This window comes from Oncorhynchus clarkii, chromosome 12 (assembly GCF_045791955.1).
Source record: "Oncorhynchus clarkii lewisi isolate Uvic-CL-2024 chromosome 12, UVic_Ocla_1.0, whole genome shotgun sequence".
NCBI lineage: Eukaryota > Metazoa > Chordata > Actinopteri > Salmoniformes > Salmonidae > Oncorhynchus > Oncorhynchus clarkii.
Genome location: NC_092158.1, coordinates 89297676 through 89316214, shown reverse-complemented (window position 1 = coordinate 89316214; position 18539 = coordinate 89297676). Strand labels below are relative to the sequence as shown.

General features: G+C 46.6%; 1 protein-coding gene across 1 annotated transcript; it reads right to left on the bottom strand.

Moving 5' to 3' along the window:
• Positions 1 to 371: 371 nt before the first annotated feature.
• On the bottom strand, positions 372 to 10247 carry LOC139422349 (charged multivesicular body protein 6-like). Its single transcript, XM_071173551.1, has 9 exons — positions 10009 to 10247; positions 9459 to 9568; positions 8118 to 8205; positions 5404 to 5490; positions 4543 to 4608; positions 4313 to 4393; positions 3968 to 4043; positions 666 to 3288; positions 372 to 450 (listed from the first exon to the last, which is right to left on the bottom strand). The coding sequence occupies exons 1-8, from the start codon at positions 10072 to 10074 to the stop codon at positions 3239 to 3241; spliced, it is 624 nt and encodes a 207-aa protein (XP_071029652.1). The 5' UTR covers positions 10075 to 10247; the 3' UTR covers positions 372 to 450; positions 666 to 3238.
• Between the last annotated feature and the right edge of the window lie 8292 nt (positions 10248 to 18539).

The window sequence follows — 18539 nt, the reverse complement described above, 5'->3', positions numbered from 1 at the left end:
CACTGAATATGGTCTTCAGTGAGCATCTATGAAAAGGGATCATCATGTTGCTAAAAAACAACAAATATGACTTTAAAATAGTGTTTCTGATGCATGAATAGTAAAATGTGGACATATAGTGTAATTAGTTGTGCTGTGTTTCGCTTGTTATCGACCTAGCAGAGTACAACAGGAGATGAGGTGAAAAGAGCGAGACACAGAGTTGTCTGTAAGCCACAGCTCTGCCTTTTAATTATGGAGAACAAGGGTTTTAAAATGACATTATCTTCGGTTACGTCTAACTTCATTTATCAGTCGTGTGAATTATAAAGGAATTTGTACAGTGACAACATGTTACCAATCAATCCAAACCATATACTGAGAGACGGCAATCATTTTCCCTTTAGTGTTTAATTCATCATTAAAAACAGAGTGACCAGAGGAGACTTCAGCACTAATGTTCTCCTAGGCCTCGGGAACCAGAGGAGACTTCAGCACTAATGTTCTCCTAGGCCTCGGGAACCAGAGGAGACTTCAGCACTAATGTTCTCCTAGGCCTCGGGGACCAGAGGAGACTTCAGCACTAATGTTCTCCTAGGCCTCGGGAACCAGAGGAGACTTCAGCACTAATGTTCTCCTAGGCCTCGGGAACCAGAGGAGACTTCAGCACTAATGTTCTCCTAGGCCTCGTGGTGTGTGTGTGTCTGCTTGTACACATCTGTGTGTGTACACATTTGTTCCCGTTTTTGATACAAATCATATTGTTCAGCGTTGGGACGATAAAGTTTTTACGAAGAGGAATGTGTACTTCTGTACCTGCACTCCATTCTATGAGACAGAGGGGGATCAGGGACTGGACAGACCAGCAGAGTGAGTCTGGATGGATGGATTCTGCTCCTCCATGCAGTGAGCGACCAGCAAGATGACTAGCTCCATCCATAGCTACTGTTGATGTTGAGTTAGTTGTACTAGCTCCCTCCATAGCTACTGTTGATGTTGTTGTTATTGAGTTAGTTGTACTAGCTCCCTCCATAGCTACTGTTGATGTTGTTGAGTTAGTTGGACTAGCTCCCTCCATAGCTACTGTTGATGTTGAGTTAGTTGTACTAGCTCCATCCATAGCTACTGTTGATGTTGAGTTAGTTGTACTAGCTCCCTCCATAGCTACTGTTGATGTTGTTGTTATTGAGTTAGTTGTACTAGCTCCATCCATAGCTACTGTTGATGTTGTTGTTGTTGAGTTAGTTGTACTAGCTCCCTCCATAGCTACTGTTGATGTTGAGTTATTTGGACTAGCTCCATCCATAGCTACTGTTGATGTTGTTGTTGTTGAGTTAGTTGTACTAGCTCCATCCATAGCTACTGTTGATGTTGTTGTTATTGAGTCAGTTGGACTAGCTCCATCCATAGCTACTGTTGATGTTGTTGAGTTAGTTGTACTAGCTCCCTCCATAGCTACTGTTGTTGTTGAGTTAGTTGTACTAGCTCCCTCCATAGCTACTGTTGATGTTGTTGAGTTAGTTGGACTAGCTCCATCCATAGCTACTGTTGATGTTGTTGAGTTAGTTGGACTAGCTCCATCCATAGCTACTGTTGATGTTGTTGAGTTAGTTGTACTAGCTCCCTCCATAGCTACTGTTGATGTTGTTGTTGTTGAGTTAGTTGGACTAGCTCCATCCATAGCTACTGTTGATGTTGTCGTTGTTGAGTTAGTTGGACTAGCTCCATCCATAGCTACTGTTGATGTTGTTGAGTTAGTTGGACTAGCTCCATCCATAGCTACTGTTGCTACTGTTGTTGTTATTGAGTCAGTTTGACTAGCTCCATCCATAGCTACTGTTGATGTTGTTGTTATTGAGTCAGTTGTACTAGCTCCATCCATAGCTACTGTTGATGATGAGTTAGTTGTACTAGCTCCCTCCATAGCTACTGTTGTTGTTGAGTTAGTTGTACTAGCTCCATCCATAGCTACTGTTGATGTTGTTGAGTTAGTTAGACTAGCTCCATCCATAGCTACTGTTGATGTTGTTGAGTTAGTTGGACTAGCTCCATCCATAGCTACTGTTGATGTTGTTGAGTTAGTTGTACTAGCTCCCTCCATAGCTACTGTTGATGTTGTTGAGTTAGTTGGACTAGCTCCATCCATAGCTACTGTTGCTACTGTTGTTGTTATTGAGTCAGTTGGACTAGCTCCATCCATAGCTACTGTTGCTACTGTTGTTGTTATTGAGTCAGTTGGACTAGCTCCATCCATAGCTACTGTTGCTACTGTTGTTGTTATTGAGTCAGTTGGACTAGCTCCATCCATAGCTACTGTTGCTACTGTTGTTGTTATTGAGTCAGTTAGACTAGCCCCATCCACAGCTACTGTTGTTGTTGTTGAGTTAGTTGGACTAGCTCCATCCATAGCTACTGTTGCTACTGTTGTTGTTATTGAGTCAGTTGGACTAGCTCCATCCATAGCTACTGTTGCTACTGTTGTTGTTATTGAGTCAGTTGGACTAGCTCCATCCATAGCTACTGCTGCTACTGTTGTTGTTGTTGTGTTAGTTGGACTAGATCCATCCACAGCTGCTACTGTTATTGAGTCAGTTGGACTAGCTCCATCCACAGCTACTGTTGATATTGTTGTTGAGTCAGTTGGACTAGCTCCATCCACAGCTACTGTTGGTATTGTTGTTGTTGAGTCAATTGGACTAACTCCTTCCACAGCTACTGTTGTTGTTGAGTCAGTTGGACTAGCTACATCCACAGCTACTGTTATTGAGTCAGTTGGACTAGCTCCATCCACAGCTACTGTTGATATTGTTGTTGTTGAGTCAGTTGGACTAACTCCATCCACAGCTACTGTTGTTGAGTCAGTTGGACTAGCTCCATCCACAGCTACTGTTGATAGTGATGTTGTTGAGTCAGTTGGACTAACTCCATCCACAGCTACTGTTGTTGAGTCAGTTGGACTAATTCCATCCACAGCTACTGTTGTTGAGTCAGTTGGACTAGCTCCATCCACAGCTACTGTTGATATTGTTGTTGTTGAGTCAGTTGGACTAACTCCATCCACAGCTACTGTTATTGAGTCAGTTGGACTAGCTCCATCCACAGCTACTGTTGATATTGTTGAGTTAGTTGGACTAGCTCCATCCACAGCTACTGTTGTTGAGTCAGTTGGACTAGCTCCATCCACAGCTACTGTTGTTGTTGTTGAGTCAGTTGGACTAGCTCCATCCACAGCTACTGTTGATATTGTTGAGTCTTGTCTCTACGCTGCCAGCATCTCTCTGTTCTCCTTGTTCCTTGCTGGTCTTCTCTCTTGAGAACAAAGAAACCATGGTCAGGGACTGTATCTACAATGTGTCTCAGAGTAAGAGTGCTGATCTAGGATCAGGTCCCTCTGTCCTCTGTCCTATTAATAAATTACCTAAAAAGGCCAAACTGTTCCTAGATCAGCTTTTACTGTGAGACTGTCAATACTTACCACCACAATGATTGAGGTAATGTAACAGGGTAGACAGTACTACTACCATCATAATGACTGAGGTAATGTAAAAGGGTAAAGACAGTACTACTACCATCATAATGACTGAGGTAATGTAACAGGGTAGACAGTACTACTACCATCATAATGACTGAGGTAATGTAAAAGGGTAAAGACAGTACTACTACCATCATAATGACTGAGGTAATGTAACAGGGTAGACAGTACTACTACCACCACAATGATTGAGGTAATGTAACAGGGTAGACAGTACTACCACCACAATGATTGAGGTAATGTAACAGGGTAGACAGTACTACTACTACTACCATCATAATGATTGAGGTAATGTAACAGGGTAGACAGTACTACTACCATCATAATGATTGAGGTAATGTAACAGGGTAGACAGTACTACTACCATCATAATGATTGAGGTAATGTAACAGGGTAGACAGTACTACTACCATCACAATGATTGAGGTAATGTAACAGGGTAGACAGTACCGTTACCTGGCTCGGTCTCAGCTGGTTCTGGGACCTCTGGTAGAGAATCAGTGGGGACCTCTGGAAGTTCTACATCTTCTCCCTGCAGCAGTAGAGGGAGCCAACGGTTACACAGGTTAAACAGGACTTGATCAGGTCAACCAGTTAAGTGCAATTAACTACCAGGTGGAAAATAAAACCAGAAGTGTTTTGGTCCTCCATGGCAGGTGTTGTTTCACCACCCTCTTCCTCTTCCTCCTGGTATTATACCCAGAGGAGATTGATGTAGCTCAGTATGATACACACCTGAGTGATAGTATCCAGCTCAGATAACAGCCAGAGGAGACTGATGTAGCTCAGTATGATACACACCTGAGTGATAGCCTCCAGCTCAGATAACACAGCATCCTCATCCTCCTGAGTCAGGGAGCCTGACAGCAGCTCATCTATTTGCTGTAGGATCAACCAGAGCAGAGCATGTCAGCTGGGCAGCAACACACACTACACTGAAGACTGAAGTACTTGGGATGGATGAAGAGTTAGGACTGTAAAAAGGGGTATATCCAATTTATTGATGACACCATGGGAACAGAGAAACTCACCCTCTGGTATTCTATAGCATCCTGGGTCTCATCCATGATCCTCTCCACGTCCTCTAGTGACATGGCCTGAGAGGACCAGACAGGGACAATGTCAAGTTAGGAGCAGAAAGTATTCTAGTTTACTTATTCTCTGTTTCTCTATGTCTCTATGTCTCTATGTGTGTGTGTGTGTGTGTGTGTGTCTCTGTGTGTGTGTGTGTCTCTGTGTGTGTGTGTGTCTCTGTGTGTGTGTGTGTCTCTGTGTGTGTGTGTGTCTCTGTGTGTGTGTGTGTGTGTGTGTGTGTGTGTGTGTGTGTGTGTGTGTGTGTCTCTGTGTGTGTGTGTGTGTGTGTGTCTCTCTGTGTGTGTGTGTGTGTGTGTGTGTCTCTGTGTGTGTGTGTGTCTCTCTGTGTGTGTGTGTGTGTGTGTGAGAGAGATTAAACATTGTCTCTCTTAAAGAGAATAATTCACTGAGCAGGTTGTGGCCAGACAGCCAGACAGACAGCCAGCCAGCCAGACAAACAGACAGACAGAGTAACCCAGGATACGGAGCAGCAGTCACACCACTAGGCTCGCTGTAGTCAGGGATTTGGAACCTAATCCTTTAATCTTCAAACCATGTGCACAGTGCCGCTAGCTAACACACCGTCTGGGGTGCAGATCACATAAAAGGTTACATGCCACTGGAAGGATTATTTATTAACACTTAGGACACTGAGCTGAATGTCTTACACCTGTGTGAGTGTGTGTGCATGCCTAACCACACGCGAGTGTGTGACTGTGAATGTGTGCTTAGTCTGTCATGTGACTCACTTGTATTCTGAGGAAGAGCAGATTCCCACCCATAGAAAACCCTGGACTAAGAAGCGAACCATAACCTACCTCATGCATACTCTTCAGACAGTCATTTCCAACCTTCAGCCCCTCAATGACTTTCATCTCGATCTGGACAAACTCAATGTCTTGAACCTGTGAAAACATTTACACTACATGCTAAGATAGGAGAACCCAGCACTGAACCTGTAAAAACACAGCAGTACGTTAAGATAGGAGAACCCAGCACTGAACCTGTAAAAACACATCAGTATGTTAAGATAGGAGAACCCAGCACTGGACCTGTAAAAACACAGCAGTACGTTAAGATAGGAGAACCCAGCACTGGACCTGTAAAAACACAGCAGTATGTTAAGATAGGAGAACCCAGCACTGGACCTGTAAAAACACATCAGTACGTTAAGATAGGAGAACCCAGCACTGAACCTGTAAAAACACAGCAGTACGTTAAGATAGGAGAACCCAGCACTGAACCTGTAAAAACACAGCAGTATGTTAAGATAGGAGAACCCAGCACTGAACCTGTAAAAACACAGCAGTACGTTAAGATAGGAGAACCCAGCACTGAACCTGTAAAAACACATCAGTACGTTAAGATAGGAGAACCCAGCACTGGACCTGTAAAAACACAGCAGTACATTAAGATAGGAGAACCCAGCACTGAACCTGTAAAAACACAGCAGTACGTTAAGATAGGAGAACCCAGCACTGAACCTGTAAAAACACAGCAGTACGTTAAGATAGGAGAACCCAGCACTGAACCTGTAAAAACACAGCAGTATGTTAAGATAGGAGAACCCAGCACTGGACCTGTAAAAACACAGCAGTACGTTAAGATAGGAGAACCCAGCACTGGACCTGTAAAAACACAGCAGTATGTTAAGATAGGAGAACCCAGCACTGGACCTGTAAAAACACATCAGTACGTTAAGATAGGAGAACCCAGCACTGAACCTGTAAAAACACAGCAGTACGTTAAGATAGGAGAACCCAGCACTGAACCTGTAAAAACACAGCAGTATGTTAAGATAGGAGAACCCAGCACTGAACCTGTAAAAACACAGCAGTACGTTAAGATAGGAGAACCCAGCACTGAACCTGTAAAAACACATCAGTACGTTAAGATAGGAGAACCCAGCACTGGACCTGTAAAAACACAGCAGTACGTTAAGATAGGAGAACCCAGCACTGAACCTGTAAAAACACATCAGTATGTTAAGATAGGAGAACCCAGCACTGAACCTGTAAAAACACATCAGTACGCTAAGATAGGAGAACCCAGCACTGAACCTGTAAAAACACATGAGTACGTTAAGATAGGAGAACCCAGCACTGAACCTGTAAAAACACATCAGTATGTTAAGATAAGAGAACCCAGCACTGAACCTGTAAAAACACAGCAGTACGTTAAGATAGGAGAACCCAGCACTGAACCTGTAAAAACACATCAGTATGTTAAGATAGGAGAACCCAGCACTGAACCTGTAAAAACACAGCAGTACGTTAAGATAGGAGAACCCAGCACTGAACCTGTAAAAACACATCAGTATGTTAAGATAGGAGAACCCAGCACTGAACCTGTAAAAACACATGAGTACGTTAAGATAGGAGAACCCAGCACTGAACCTGTAAAAACACAGCAGTACGTTAAGATAGGAGAACCCAGCACTGAACCTGTAAAAACACAGCAGTATGTTAAGATAGGAGAACCCAGCACTGAACCTGTAAAAACACAGCAGTACGTTAAGATAGGAGAACCCAGCACTGAACCTGTAAAAACACATCAGTATGTTAAGATAGGAGAACCCAGCACTGAACCTGTAAAAACACAGCAGTATGTGAAGATAGGAGAACCCAGCACTGAACCTGTAAAAACACAGCAGTACGTTAAGATAGGAGAACCCAGCACTGAACCTGTAAAAACACATCAGTACGTTAAGATAGGAGAACCCAGCACTGGACCTGTAAAAACACAGCAGTACGTTAAGATAGGAGAACCCAGCACTGAACCTGTAAAAACACATCAGTATGTTAAGATAGGAGAACCCAGCACTGAACCTGTAAAAACACAGCAGTACGTTAAGATAGGAGAACCCAGCACTGAACCTGTAAAAACACATCAGTACGTTAAGATAGGAGAACCCAGCACTGGACCTGTAAAAACACAGCAGTATGTTAAGATAGGAGAACCCAGCACTGAACCTGTAAAAACACAGCAGTACGTTAAGATAGGAGAACCCAGCACTGAACCTGTAAAAACACATCAGTACATTAAGATAGGAGAACCCAGCACTGAACCTGTAAAAACACAGCAGTATGTTAAGATAGGAGAACCCAGCACTGAACCTGTAAAAACACAGCAGTACGTTAAGATAGGAGAACCCAGCACTGAACCTGTAAAAACATCAGTACGTTAAGATAGGAGAACCCAGCACTGAACCTGTAAAAACACAGCAGTACGTTAAGATAGGAGAACCCAGCACTGGACCTGTAAAAACACATCAGTACGTTAAGATAGGAGAACCCAGCACTGAACCTGTAAAAACACATCAGTATGTTAAGATAGGAGAACCCAGCACTGGACCTGTAAAAACACATCAGTACGTTAAGATAGATAGTGTTCACCATACAGAACATCCAAGATATACCCAGCCAGGAAACCGTTTAAAAGAGAGGTTGGCTGTGCAAAACATGACATCAATGTAGTTACATTCTATAAAAGTCAGTGAAACCATAGGACCCAAGAAGAGCCTCAGCCTCACCATGCGTTCCAGGTTTGATATCTGGTTCTCAGTCTTGTCTAGCAGTTGATCCTGATAACGCTTCTTCTTGAGAAGAACCAGTGCCTTCCTACGGAGTGGAAGAACAACACACTGCACAATAAACCAAGTCCTTACATTAGAAGTGTTTATTTTTCTTATCATCAAGCAGCTAGTCATGCATTGATCAGATTCAGTCAGTCCACAATTCAACAGTTAGATTCTGGTGATATGCATGCATTGGTGATTTGACTAGACTTGATACATCTTAGTAGTCACAGCTGTTTGCTAGTGTAATGGGACAATTAAGATGAATAACGTTCATATGCAGTTAAGTGGTTAACACAATGTATTCCACTTTTCCATTCTGTAATACACAGGATTGTATTGGTGCAAGGTTGAATGTTATGGCCAGTTCTACGTGCTGATAGTGTGGGAGCCAGTTGTACGTGCTGATAGTGTGGGAGCCAGTCTAAAGGTGCCATTTCTATGTGCTGATAGTGTGGGAGCCAGTCTAAAGGTGCCAGTTCTACGTGCTGATAGTGTGGGAGCCAGTTCTACGTGCTGATAGTGTGGGAGCCAGTTCTACGTGCTGATAGTGTGGGAGACAGTTCTACGTGCTGATAGTGTGGGAGACAGTTCTACGTGCTGATAGTGTGGGAGCCAGTCTAAAGGTGCCAGTTCTATGTGCTGATAGTGTGGGAGCCAGTCGAAAGGTGCCAGTTCTACGTGCTGATAGTGTGGGAGCCAGTCTAAAGGTGCCAGTTCTACGTGCTGATAGTGTGGGAGCCAGTCTAAAGGTGTCAGTTCTACGTGCTGATAGTGTGGGAGACAGTTCTACGTGCTGATAGTGTGGGAGCCAGTTCTATGTGCTGATAGTGTGGGAGCCAGTTCTACGTGCTGATAGTGTGGGAGCCAGTTCTACGTGCTGATAGTGTGGGAGCCAGTTCTACGTGCTGATAGTGTGGGAGCCAGTCTAAAGGTGCCAGTTCTACGTGCTGATAGTGTGGGAGCCAGTCGAAAGGTGCCAGTTCTGAGGACACTGGTTATTATTGTTGTATCTGCAGACTGTGCGAGTCACTGCCTTATCTTTGGTCATGTGTTTAGAGAACATATGTGATTAGAAATGGATGTAAGGGCTCAGAAACGGCTCGTTATTTTGCTCTGCTTCTGTGCTGGAGGCGTCTCCCTGTTGCAACGTGTACTAATCCACTGACTTCATCAACAACCGCAATGGTCTTCATTTAACCTGGAAACACCCCATTACAACAAGACAGAACAAACACATCTGGGACCTGGCTATAGCCTAGATGATGCCTGAACAAGTGAAGTATCCAGTCTCACTCTTTCTTTCCATCCTTCAGCAGCTGCTTGGCCAGACTCCTCTCCTTCTCCAGCTGCAGGGTGACTCTCTTCTGGTAGTGCTTCAGTTTATCTCTCTGCTGTTTCAGTTGCTGGAGAGTTGAACATACACAACGAGATAACCAGACACCGTCTCAATACACTATTTTCTGAACATTGTTTACCATGTAGATGGCTAGTTACCTACAATATAATTCTGCCATGAAAATAGTTAGCTGGCTACAGTCCCTAGCTAGTTAGCTATAAATACCTGTCACACCCTGTCATTTGCAGGCTCAGACACTGCTGATGCGATCACAACTGGCTAATCTAATTTAGTTAGCTACTGTTGATCACTTTGAGACGTCACGTCATCGTTTTAACAACTGCGACTGTCCCATGATCGCGCCTGGGTGTTGATAACTAGCTAACGTTAGCTAGCAGGCATTGTTACCAAGTTAGTGTGTAGATCAGACAGCTAGCTAACGTTAATCCAGGCCAGCAAACTAGCTAGCATCTCTACTATTGAAACAGGCTAGCAACAACAACTGACCAGAATCGCTCGGTCTTGTTCTGTAACTCGAGAAGGGCGACTCTTTCTCCCGAAAACGTTTCCCATAACGTAGCCACATCCCCGCCACGATCCTCTACTTTGATACAAAAGCTATTTTTTCTTGGGGGAACATGTTTTTGTCATTATGCTTACAAGTCGTTGTTCTTAGCTAACACATTCTGGTAACATTATTCAAAGCCACATCCTGTCCGGGTTTAGTACGGCATCCGGGACGGGTCCATTTATTCCAATGACGTCGGTAAACCCTGGATTGCGCATGCTATATCTCAGCCAATGAGAGCCTTTGAAACCACCTATCGGCTACATTGTCACTCCCCGGTGGTGCAACGATCAACCACCAATCGCTCCATTAAAAGGTGGAAAAACCTTGCGTAGGAGCAGTCCTCCATAGGAATTAACATAATTCTACAGTATTTCAATTAAATATTTTAAGGACAAAATTACATGTATTTAAGTATTTGTTTGTTGTAGTGGGGACACTTTCTAACTCTTATGTGTGTGAGTGCCTTAAAATATAGAATGCTGAGTGCCTTAACATCTATAATGCTGTGTGATTTACAATCTATAATGCTGTGTACCTTACAATCTATAATGCTGTGTACCTTACAATCTATAATGCTGTGTACCTTACAATCTATAATGCTGTGTACCTTACAATCTATAATGCTGTGTACCTTACAATCTATAATGCTGTGTACCTGACAATCTATAATGCTGTGTACCTTACAATCTATAATGCTGTGTGATTTACAATCTATAATGCTGTGTACCTTACAATCTATAATGCTGTGTACCTTACAATCTATAATGCTGTGTACCTTACAATCTATAATGCTGTGTACCTTACAATCTATAATGCTGTGTACCTTACAATCTATAATGCTGTACCTTAAAATCTAGTATGATGTGTGCCTTAACTATAACTGTGGTTCCTGCAAAAGCTTGTATCGGCTTCTAGTGGTTCCTGCTTTTCTATAAATAACAATTAAAAAGCCTCCCCGAGCCGGCTCGGCTAAAAAACATCAACCTGGTGGTGGGCCAGCTCGGCTAAAAAACATCAACCTGGTGGTGGGCCAGCTCGGCTAAAAAACATCAACCTGGTGGTGGGCCAGCTCGGCTACCCCAAGAACATCAACCTGGTAGTGGGCCAGCTACCCCAAGAACATCAACCTGGTAGTGGGCCGGCTCGGCTACCCCAAGAACATCAACCTGGTAGTGGGCCAGCTACCCCAAGAACATCAACCTGGTAGTGGGCCGGCTCAGCTACCCCAAGAACATCAACCTGGTAGTGGGCCGGCTACCCCAATAACATCAACCTGGTAGTGGGCCGGCTCAGCTACCCCAAGAACATCAACCTGGTAGTGGGCCGGCTACCCCAATAACATCAACCTGGTAGTGGGCCAGCTACCACAATAACATCTACCTGGTAGTGGGCCGGCTCAGCTACCCCAAGAACATCAACCTGGTAGTGGGCCGGCTACCCCAATAACATCAACCTGGTAGTGGGCCAGCTACCACAATAACATCTACCTGGTAGTGGGCCGGCTCAGCTACCCCAAGAACATCAACCTGGTAGTGGGCCGGCTACCCCAATAACATCAACCTGGTAGTGGGCCGGCTCAGCTACCCCAAGAACATCAACCTGGTAGTGGGCCGGCTACCACAATAACATCAACCTGGTAGTGGGCCGGCTCAGCTACCCCAAGAACATCAACCTGGTAGTGGGCCGGCTCAGCTACCCCAAAAACATCAACCTGGTAGTGGGCCAGCTACCCCAAGAACATCAACCTGGTAGTGGGCCAGCTACCCCAAGAACATCAACCTGGTAGTGGGCCAGCTACCCCAAGAACATCAACCTGGTAGTGGGCCAGCTACCCCAAGAACATCAACCTGGTAGTGGGCCAGCTACCCCAAGAACATCAACCTGGTAGTGGGCCAGCTACCCCAATAACATCAACCTGGTAGTGAGCCGGCTCGGCTACCCCAAGAACATCAACCTGATGGTGGGCCAGCTACCCCAAGAACATCAACCTGGTGGTGGGCCGGCTCGGCTACCCCAAGAACATCAACCTGGTAGTGGGCCAGCTACCCCAATAACATCAACCTGGTAGTGAGCCGGCTCGGCTACCCCAAGAACATCAACCTGATGGTGGGCCAGCTACCCCAAGAACATCAACCTGGTAGTGAGCCAGCTACCACAAGAACATCAACCTGGTAGTGAGCCAGCTCGGCTACCCCAAAAACATCAACCTGGTAGTGGGCCAGCTATCACAATAACATCAACCTGTCCACTAGGTGTCAGACTACACCACTTTTGATACTGGCATGTCTTTGTGCTTCATGCCAGTTCACCTCTGTTTTACCACTTGGCTAGATACATTAACTACGCAGTGCTTGATTTGGACTGGAATAGGTTTGGGTTCACCTGCACTTGTCTTTTCTTACTATCAGTGACTGTGCTAATATCTGCTTTGAGGGAAAGTTGTACTTACTATGACTGTAATATAGGGTTGTATCACCTAGCTACCTTAAGATGAATGTACTAACTATAAGTCACTCTGGATAAGAGTGTCTGGTAAATTACTCATATGTAATATTTGTGCAGTATAATATTGTGTAATCTATAAATGACTGTATATCTAAATGACTGTATATCTAAATGACTGTATATCTAAATGACTGTATATCTAAATGACGGTATATCTAAATGACTGTATATCTAAATGACCGTATATCTAAATGACTGTATATGTGCAAAATAGACAAACACAGAAAGCTTTTTTAAATAGTTTTTTTAATGTAATTGATACACCTGGTCCTATTAATACTTCAACAAACGCAGAAAATAAACAGCAGTTGAGAGGTTTCAAACAAAGAAGAAAAGCATGACCACAACAAATAATTCACACTGTACAATGATCTGACTGTTAAGGGCCCCTGTAGTACTGTACAATGATCTGACTGTTGAGGGCCCCTGCAGTACTGTACAATGATCTGACTGTTGAGGGCCCCTGCAGTACTGTACAATGATCTGACTGTTAAGGGCCCCTGTAGTACTGTACAATGATCTGACTGTTGAGGGCCCCTGCAGTACTGTACAATGATCTGACTGTTGAGGGCCCCTGTAGTACTGTACAATGATCTGACTGTTGAGGGCCCCTGTAGTACTGTACAATGATCTGACTGTTGAGGGCCCCTGTAGTACTGTACAATGATCTGACTGTTGAGGGCCCCTGTAGTACTGTACAATGATCTGACTGTTGAGGGCCCCTGTAGTACTGTACAATGATCTGACTGTTGAGGGCCCCTGCAGTACTGTACAATGATCTGACTGTTGAGGGCCCCTGTAGTACTGTACAATGATCTGACTGTTGAGGGCCCCTGTAGTACTGTACAATGATCTGACTGTTGAGGGCCCCTGTAGTACTGTACAATGATCTGACTGTTGAGGGCCCCTGTAGTACTGTGATGGGTTATCTGACTGTTGAGGGCCCCTGTAGTACTGTACAATGATCTGACTGTTGAGGGCCCCTGTAGTACTGTACAATGATCTGACTGTTGAGGGCCCCTGTAGTACTGTGATGGGTTATCTGACTGTTGAGGGCCCCTGTAGTACTGTGATGGGTTATCTGACTGTTGAGGGCCCCTGCAGTACTGTGATGGGTTATCTGACTGTTAAGGGCCCCTGTAGTACTGTGATGGGTTATCTGACTGTTGAGGGCCCCTGCAGTACTGTGATGGGTTATCTGACTGTTAAGGGCCCCTGTAGTACTGTGATGGGTTATCTGACTGTTAAGGGCCCCTGTAGTACTGTGATGGGTTATCTGACTGTTAAGGGCCCCTGTAGTACTGTGATGGGTTATCTGACTGTTAAGGGCCCCTGTAGTACTGTGATGGGTTATCTGACTGTTAAGGGCCCCTGTAGTACTGTGATGGGTTATCTGACTGTTGAGGGCCCCTGTAGTACTGTACAATGATCTGACTGTTGAGGGCCCCTGCAGTACTGTACAATGATCTGACTGTTGAGGGCCCCTGTAGTACTGTACAATGATCTGACTGTTGAGGGCCCCTGCAGTACTGTACAATGATCTGACTGTTGAGGGCCCCTGTAGTACTGTACAATGATCTGACTGTTGAGGGCCCCTGTAGTACTGTGATGGGTTATCTGACTGTTAAGGGCCCCTGTAGTACTGTGATGGGTTATCTGACTGTTGAGGGCCCCTGTAGTACTGTGATGGGTTATCTGACTGTTGAGGGCCCCTGTAGTACTGTGATGGGTTATCTGACTGTTGAGGGCCCCTGCAGTACTGTGATGGGTTATCTGACTGTTGAGGGCCCCTGTAGTACTGTGATGGGTTATCTGACTGTTGAGGGCCCCTGTAGTACTGTGATGGGTTATCTGACTGTTGAGGGCCCCTGCAGTACTGTGATGGGTTATCTGACTGTTGAGGGCCCCTGCAGTACTGTGATGGGTTATCTGACTGTTGAGGGCCCCTGTAGTACTGTGATGGGTTATCTGACTGTTGAGGGCCCCTGTAGTACTGTGATGGGTTATCTGACTGTTGAGGGCCCCTGCAGTACTGTGATGGGTTATCTGACTGTTGAGGGCCCCTGCAGTACTGTGATGGGTTATCTGACTGTTGAGGGCCCCTGCAGTACTGTGATGGGTTATCTGACTGTTGAGGGCCCCTGTAGTACTGTGATGGGTTATCTGACTGTTAGGGGCCCCTGTAGTACTGTGATGGGTTATCTGACTGTTAAGGGCCCCTGTAGTACTGTGATGGGTGATCTGACTGTTGAGGGCCCCTGCAGTACTGTGATGGGTTATCTGACTGTTGAGGGCCCCTGCAGTACTGTGATGGGTTATCTGACTGTTGAGGGCCCCTGCAGTACTGTGATGGGTTATCTGACTGTTGAGGGCCCCTGCAGTACTGTGATGGGTTATCTGACTGTTGAGGGCCCCTGTAGTACTGTGATGGGTTATCTGACTGTTGAGGGCCCCTTTAGTACTGTGATGGGTTATCTGACTGTTGAGGGCCCCTGCAGTACTGTGATGGGTTATCTGACTGTTGAGGGCCCCTGTAGTACTGTGATGGGTTATCTGACTGTTGAGGGCCCCTGTAGTACTGTGATGGGTTATCTGACTGTTGAGGGCCCCTGCAGTACTGTGATGGGTTATCTGACTGTTGAGGGCCCCTGCAGTACTGTGATGGGTTATCTGACTGTTGAGGGCCCCTGTAGTACTGTGATGGGTTATCTGACTGTTGAGGGCCCCTGTAGTACTGTGATGGGTTATCTGACTGTTGAGGGCCCCTGCAGTACTGTGATGGGTTATCTGACTGTTGAGGGCCCCTGTAGTACTGTACAATGATCTGACTGTTGAGGGCCCCTGCAGTACTGTACAATGATCTGACTGTTGAGGGCCCCTGTAGTACTGTACAATGATCTGACTGTTGAGGGCCCCTGCAGTACTGTACAATGATCTGACTGTTGAGGGCCCCTGTAGTACTGTACAATGATCTGACTGTTGAGGGGCCCTGTAGTACTGTGATGGGTTATCTGACTGTTAAGGGCCCCTGTAGTACTGTGATGGGTTATCTGACTGTTGAGGGCCCCTGTAGTACTGTGATGGGTTATCTGACTGTTGAGGGCCCCTGTAGTACTGTGATGGGTTATCTGACTGTTGAGGGCCCCTGCAGTACTGTGATGGGTTATCTGACTGTTGAGGGCCCCTGTAGTACTGTGATGGGTTATCTGACTGTTGAGGGCCCCTGTAGTACTGTGATGGGTTATCTGACTGTTGAGGGCCCCTGCAGTACTGTGATGGGTTATCTGACTGTTGAGGGCCCCTGCAGTACTGTGATGGGTTATCTGACTGTTGAGGGCCCCTGCAGTACTGTGATGGGTTATCTGACTGTTGAGGGCCCCTGTAGTACTGTGATGGGTTATCTGACTGTTGAGGGCCCCTGCAGTACTGTGATGGGTTATCTGACTGTTGAGGGCCCCTGCAGTACTGTGATGGGTTATCTGACTGTTGAGGGCCCCTGCAGTACTGTGATGGGTTATCTGACTGTTGAGGGCCCCTGCAGTACTGTGATGGGTTATCTGACTGTTGAGGGCCCCTGCAGTACTGTGATGGGTTATCTGACTGTTGAGGGCCCCTGCAGTACTGTGATGGGTTATCTGACTGTTGAGGGCCCCTGCAGTACTGTGATGGGTTATCTGACTGTTGAGGGCCCCTGCAGTACTGTGATGGGTTATCTGACTGTTGAGGGCCCCTGCAGTACTGTGATGGGTTATCTGACTGTTGAGGGCCCCTGCAGTACTGTGATGGGTTATCTGACTGTTGAGGGCCCCTGCAGTACTGTGATGGGTTATCTGACTGTTGAGGGCCCCTGCAGTACTGTGATGGGTTATCTGACTGTTGAGGGCCCCTGCAGTACTGTGATGGGTTATCTGACTGTTGAGGGCCCCTGCAGTACTGTGATGGGTTATCTGACTGTTGAGGGCCCCTGCAGTACTGTGATGGGTTATCTGACTGTTGAGGGCCCCTGCAGTACTGTGATGGGTTATCTGACTGTTGAGGGCCCCTGCAGTACTGTGATGGGTTATCTGACTGTTGAGGGCCCCTGCAGTACTGTGATGGGTTATCTGACTGTTGAGGGCCCCTGCAGTACTGTGATGGGTTATCTGACTGTTGAGGGCCCCTGCAGTACTGTGATGGGTTATCTGACTGTTGAGGGCCCCTGCAGTACTGTGATGGGTGATCTGACTGTTGAGGGCCCCTGCAGTACTGTGATGGGTTATCTGACTGTTGAGGGCCCCTGCAGTACTGTGATGGGTTATCTGACTGTTGAGGGCCCCTGCAGTACTGTGATGGGTTATCTGACTGTTGAGGGCCCCTGCAGTACTGTGATGGGTTATCTGACTGTTGAGGGCCCCTGCAGTACTGTGATGGGTTATCTGACTGTTGAGGGCCCCTGCAGTACTGTGATGGGTTATCTGACTGTTGAGGGCCCCTGCAGTACTGTGATGGGTTATCTGACTGTTGAGGGCCCCTGCAGTACTGTGATGGGTTATCTGACTGTTGAGGGCCCCTGCAGTACTGTGATGGGTTATCTGACTGTTGAGGGCCCCTGCAGTACTGTGATGGGTTATCTGACTGTTGAGGGCCCCTGCAGTACTGTGATGGGTTATCTGACTGTTGAGGGCCCCTGCAGTACTGTGATGGGTTATCTGACTGTTGAGGGCCCCTGCAGTACTGTGATGGGTTATCTGACTGTTGAGGGCCCCTGCAGTACTGTGATGGGTTATCTGACTGTTGAGGGCCCCTGCAGTACTGTGATGGGTTATCTGACTGTTGAGGGCCCCTGCAGTACTGTGATGGGTTATCTGACTGTTGAGGGCCCCTGCAGTACTGTGATGGGTTATCTGACTGTTGAGGGCCCCTGCAGTACTGTGATGGGTTATCTGACTGTTGAGGGCCCCTGCAGTACTGTGATGGGTTATCTGACTGTTGAGGGCCCCTGCAGTACTGTGATGGGTTATCTGACTGTTGAGGGCCCCTGCAGTACTGTGATGGGTTATCTGACTGTTGAGGGCCCCTGCAGTACTGTGATGGGTGATCTGACTGTTGAGGGCCCCTGCAGTACTGTGATGGGTTATCTGACTGTTGAGGGCCCCTGCAGTACTGTGATGGGTTATCTGACTGTTGAGGGCCCCTGCAGTACTGTGATGGGTTATCTGACTGTTGAGGGCCCCTGCAGTACTGTGATGGGTTATCTGACTGTTGAGGGCCCCTGCAGTACTGTGATGGGTTATCTGACTGTTGAGGGCCCCTGCAGTACTGTGATGGGTTATCTGACTGTTGAGGGCCCCTGCAGTACTGTGATGGGTTATCTGACTGTTGAGGGCCCCTGCAGTACTGTGATGGGTTATCTGACTGTTGAGGGCCCCTGCAGTACTGTGATGGGTTATCTGACTGTTGAGGGCCCCTGCAGTACTGTGATGGGTTATCTGACTGTTGAGGGCCCCTGCAGTACTGTGATGGGTTATCTGACTGTTGAGGGCCCCTGCAGTACTGTGATGGGTTATCTGACTGTTGAGGGCCCCTGCAGTACTGTGATGGGTTATCTGACTGTTGAGGGCCCCTGCAGTACTGTGATGGGTTATCTGACTGTTGAGGGCCCCTGCAGTACTGTGATGGGTTATCTGACTGTTGAGGGCCCCTGCAGTACTGTGATGGGTTATCTGACTGTTGAGGGCCCCTGCAGTACTGTGATGGGTTATCTGACTGTTGAGGGCCCCTGCAGTACTGTGATGGGTTATCTGACTGTTGAGGGCCCCTGCAGTACTGTGATGGGTTATCTGACTGTTGAGGGCCCCTGCAGTACTGTGATGGGTTATCTGACTGTTGAGGGCCCCTGCAGTACAATGATGGGTTATCTGACTGTTGAGGGCCCCTGCAGTACTGTGATGGGTTATCTGACTGTTGAGGGCCCCTGTAGTAC

Excerpts from the sequence above, each read along its gene's own strand:
- LOC139422349 (XM_071173551.1), bottom strand. The coding sequence starts at position 10,074 with ATGGGAAACGTTTTCGGGAGAAAGAGTCGCCCTTCTCGAGTTACAGAA. Across the intron at positions 4,394-4,542 it reads ATGCTATAGAATACCAGAGG|CAAATAGATGAGCTGCTGTC; the intron begins GTGAGTTTCTCT and ends TTGATCCTACAG. Across the intron at positions 4,044-4,312 it reads AGCTGGAGGCTATCACTCAG|GGAGAAGATGTAGAACTTCC; the intron begins GTGTGTATCATA and ends CTACTGCTGCAG.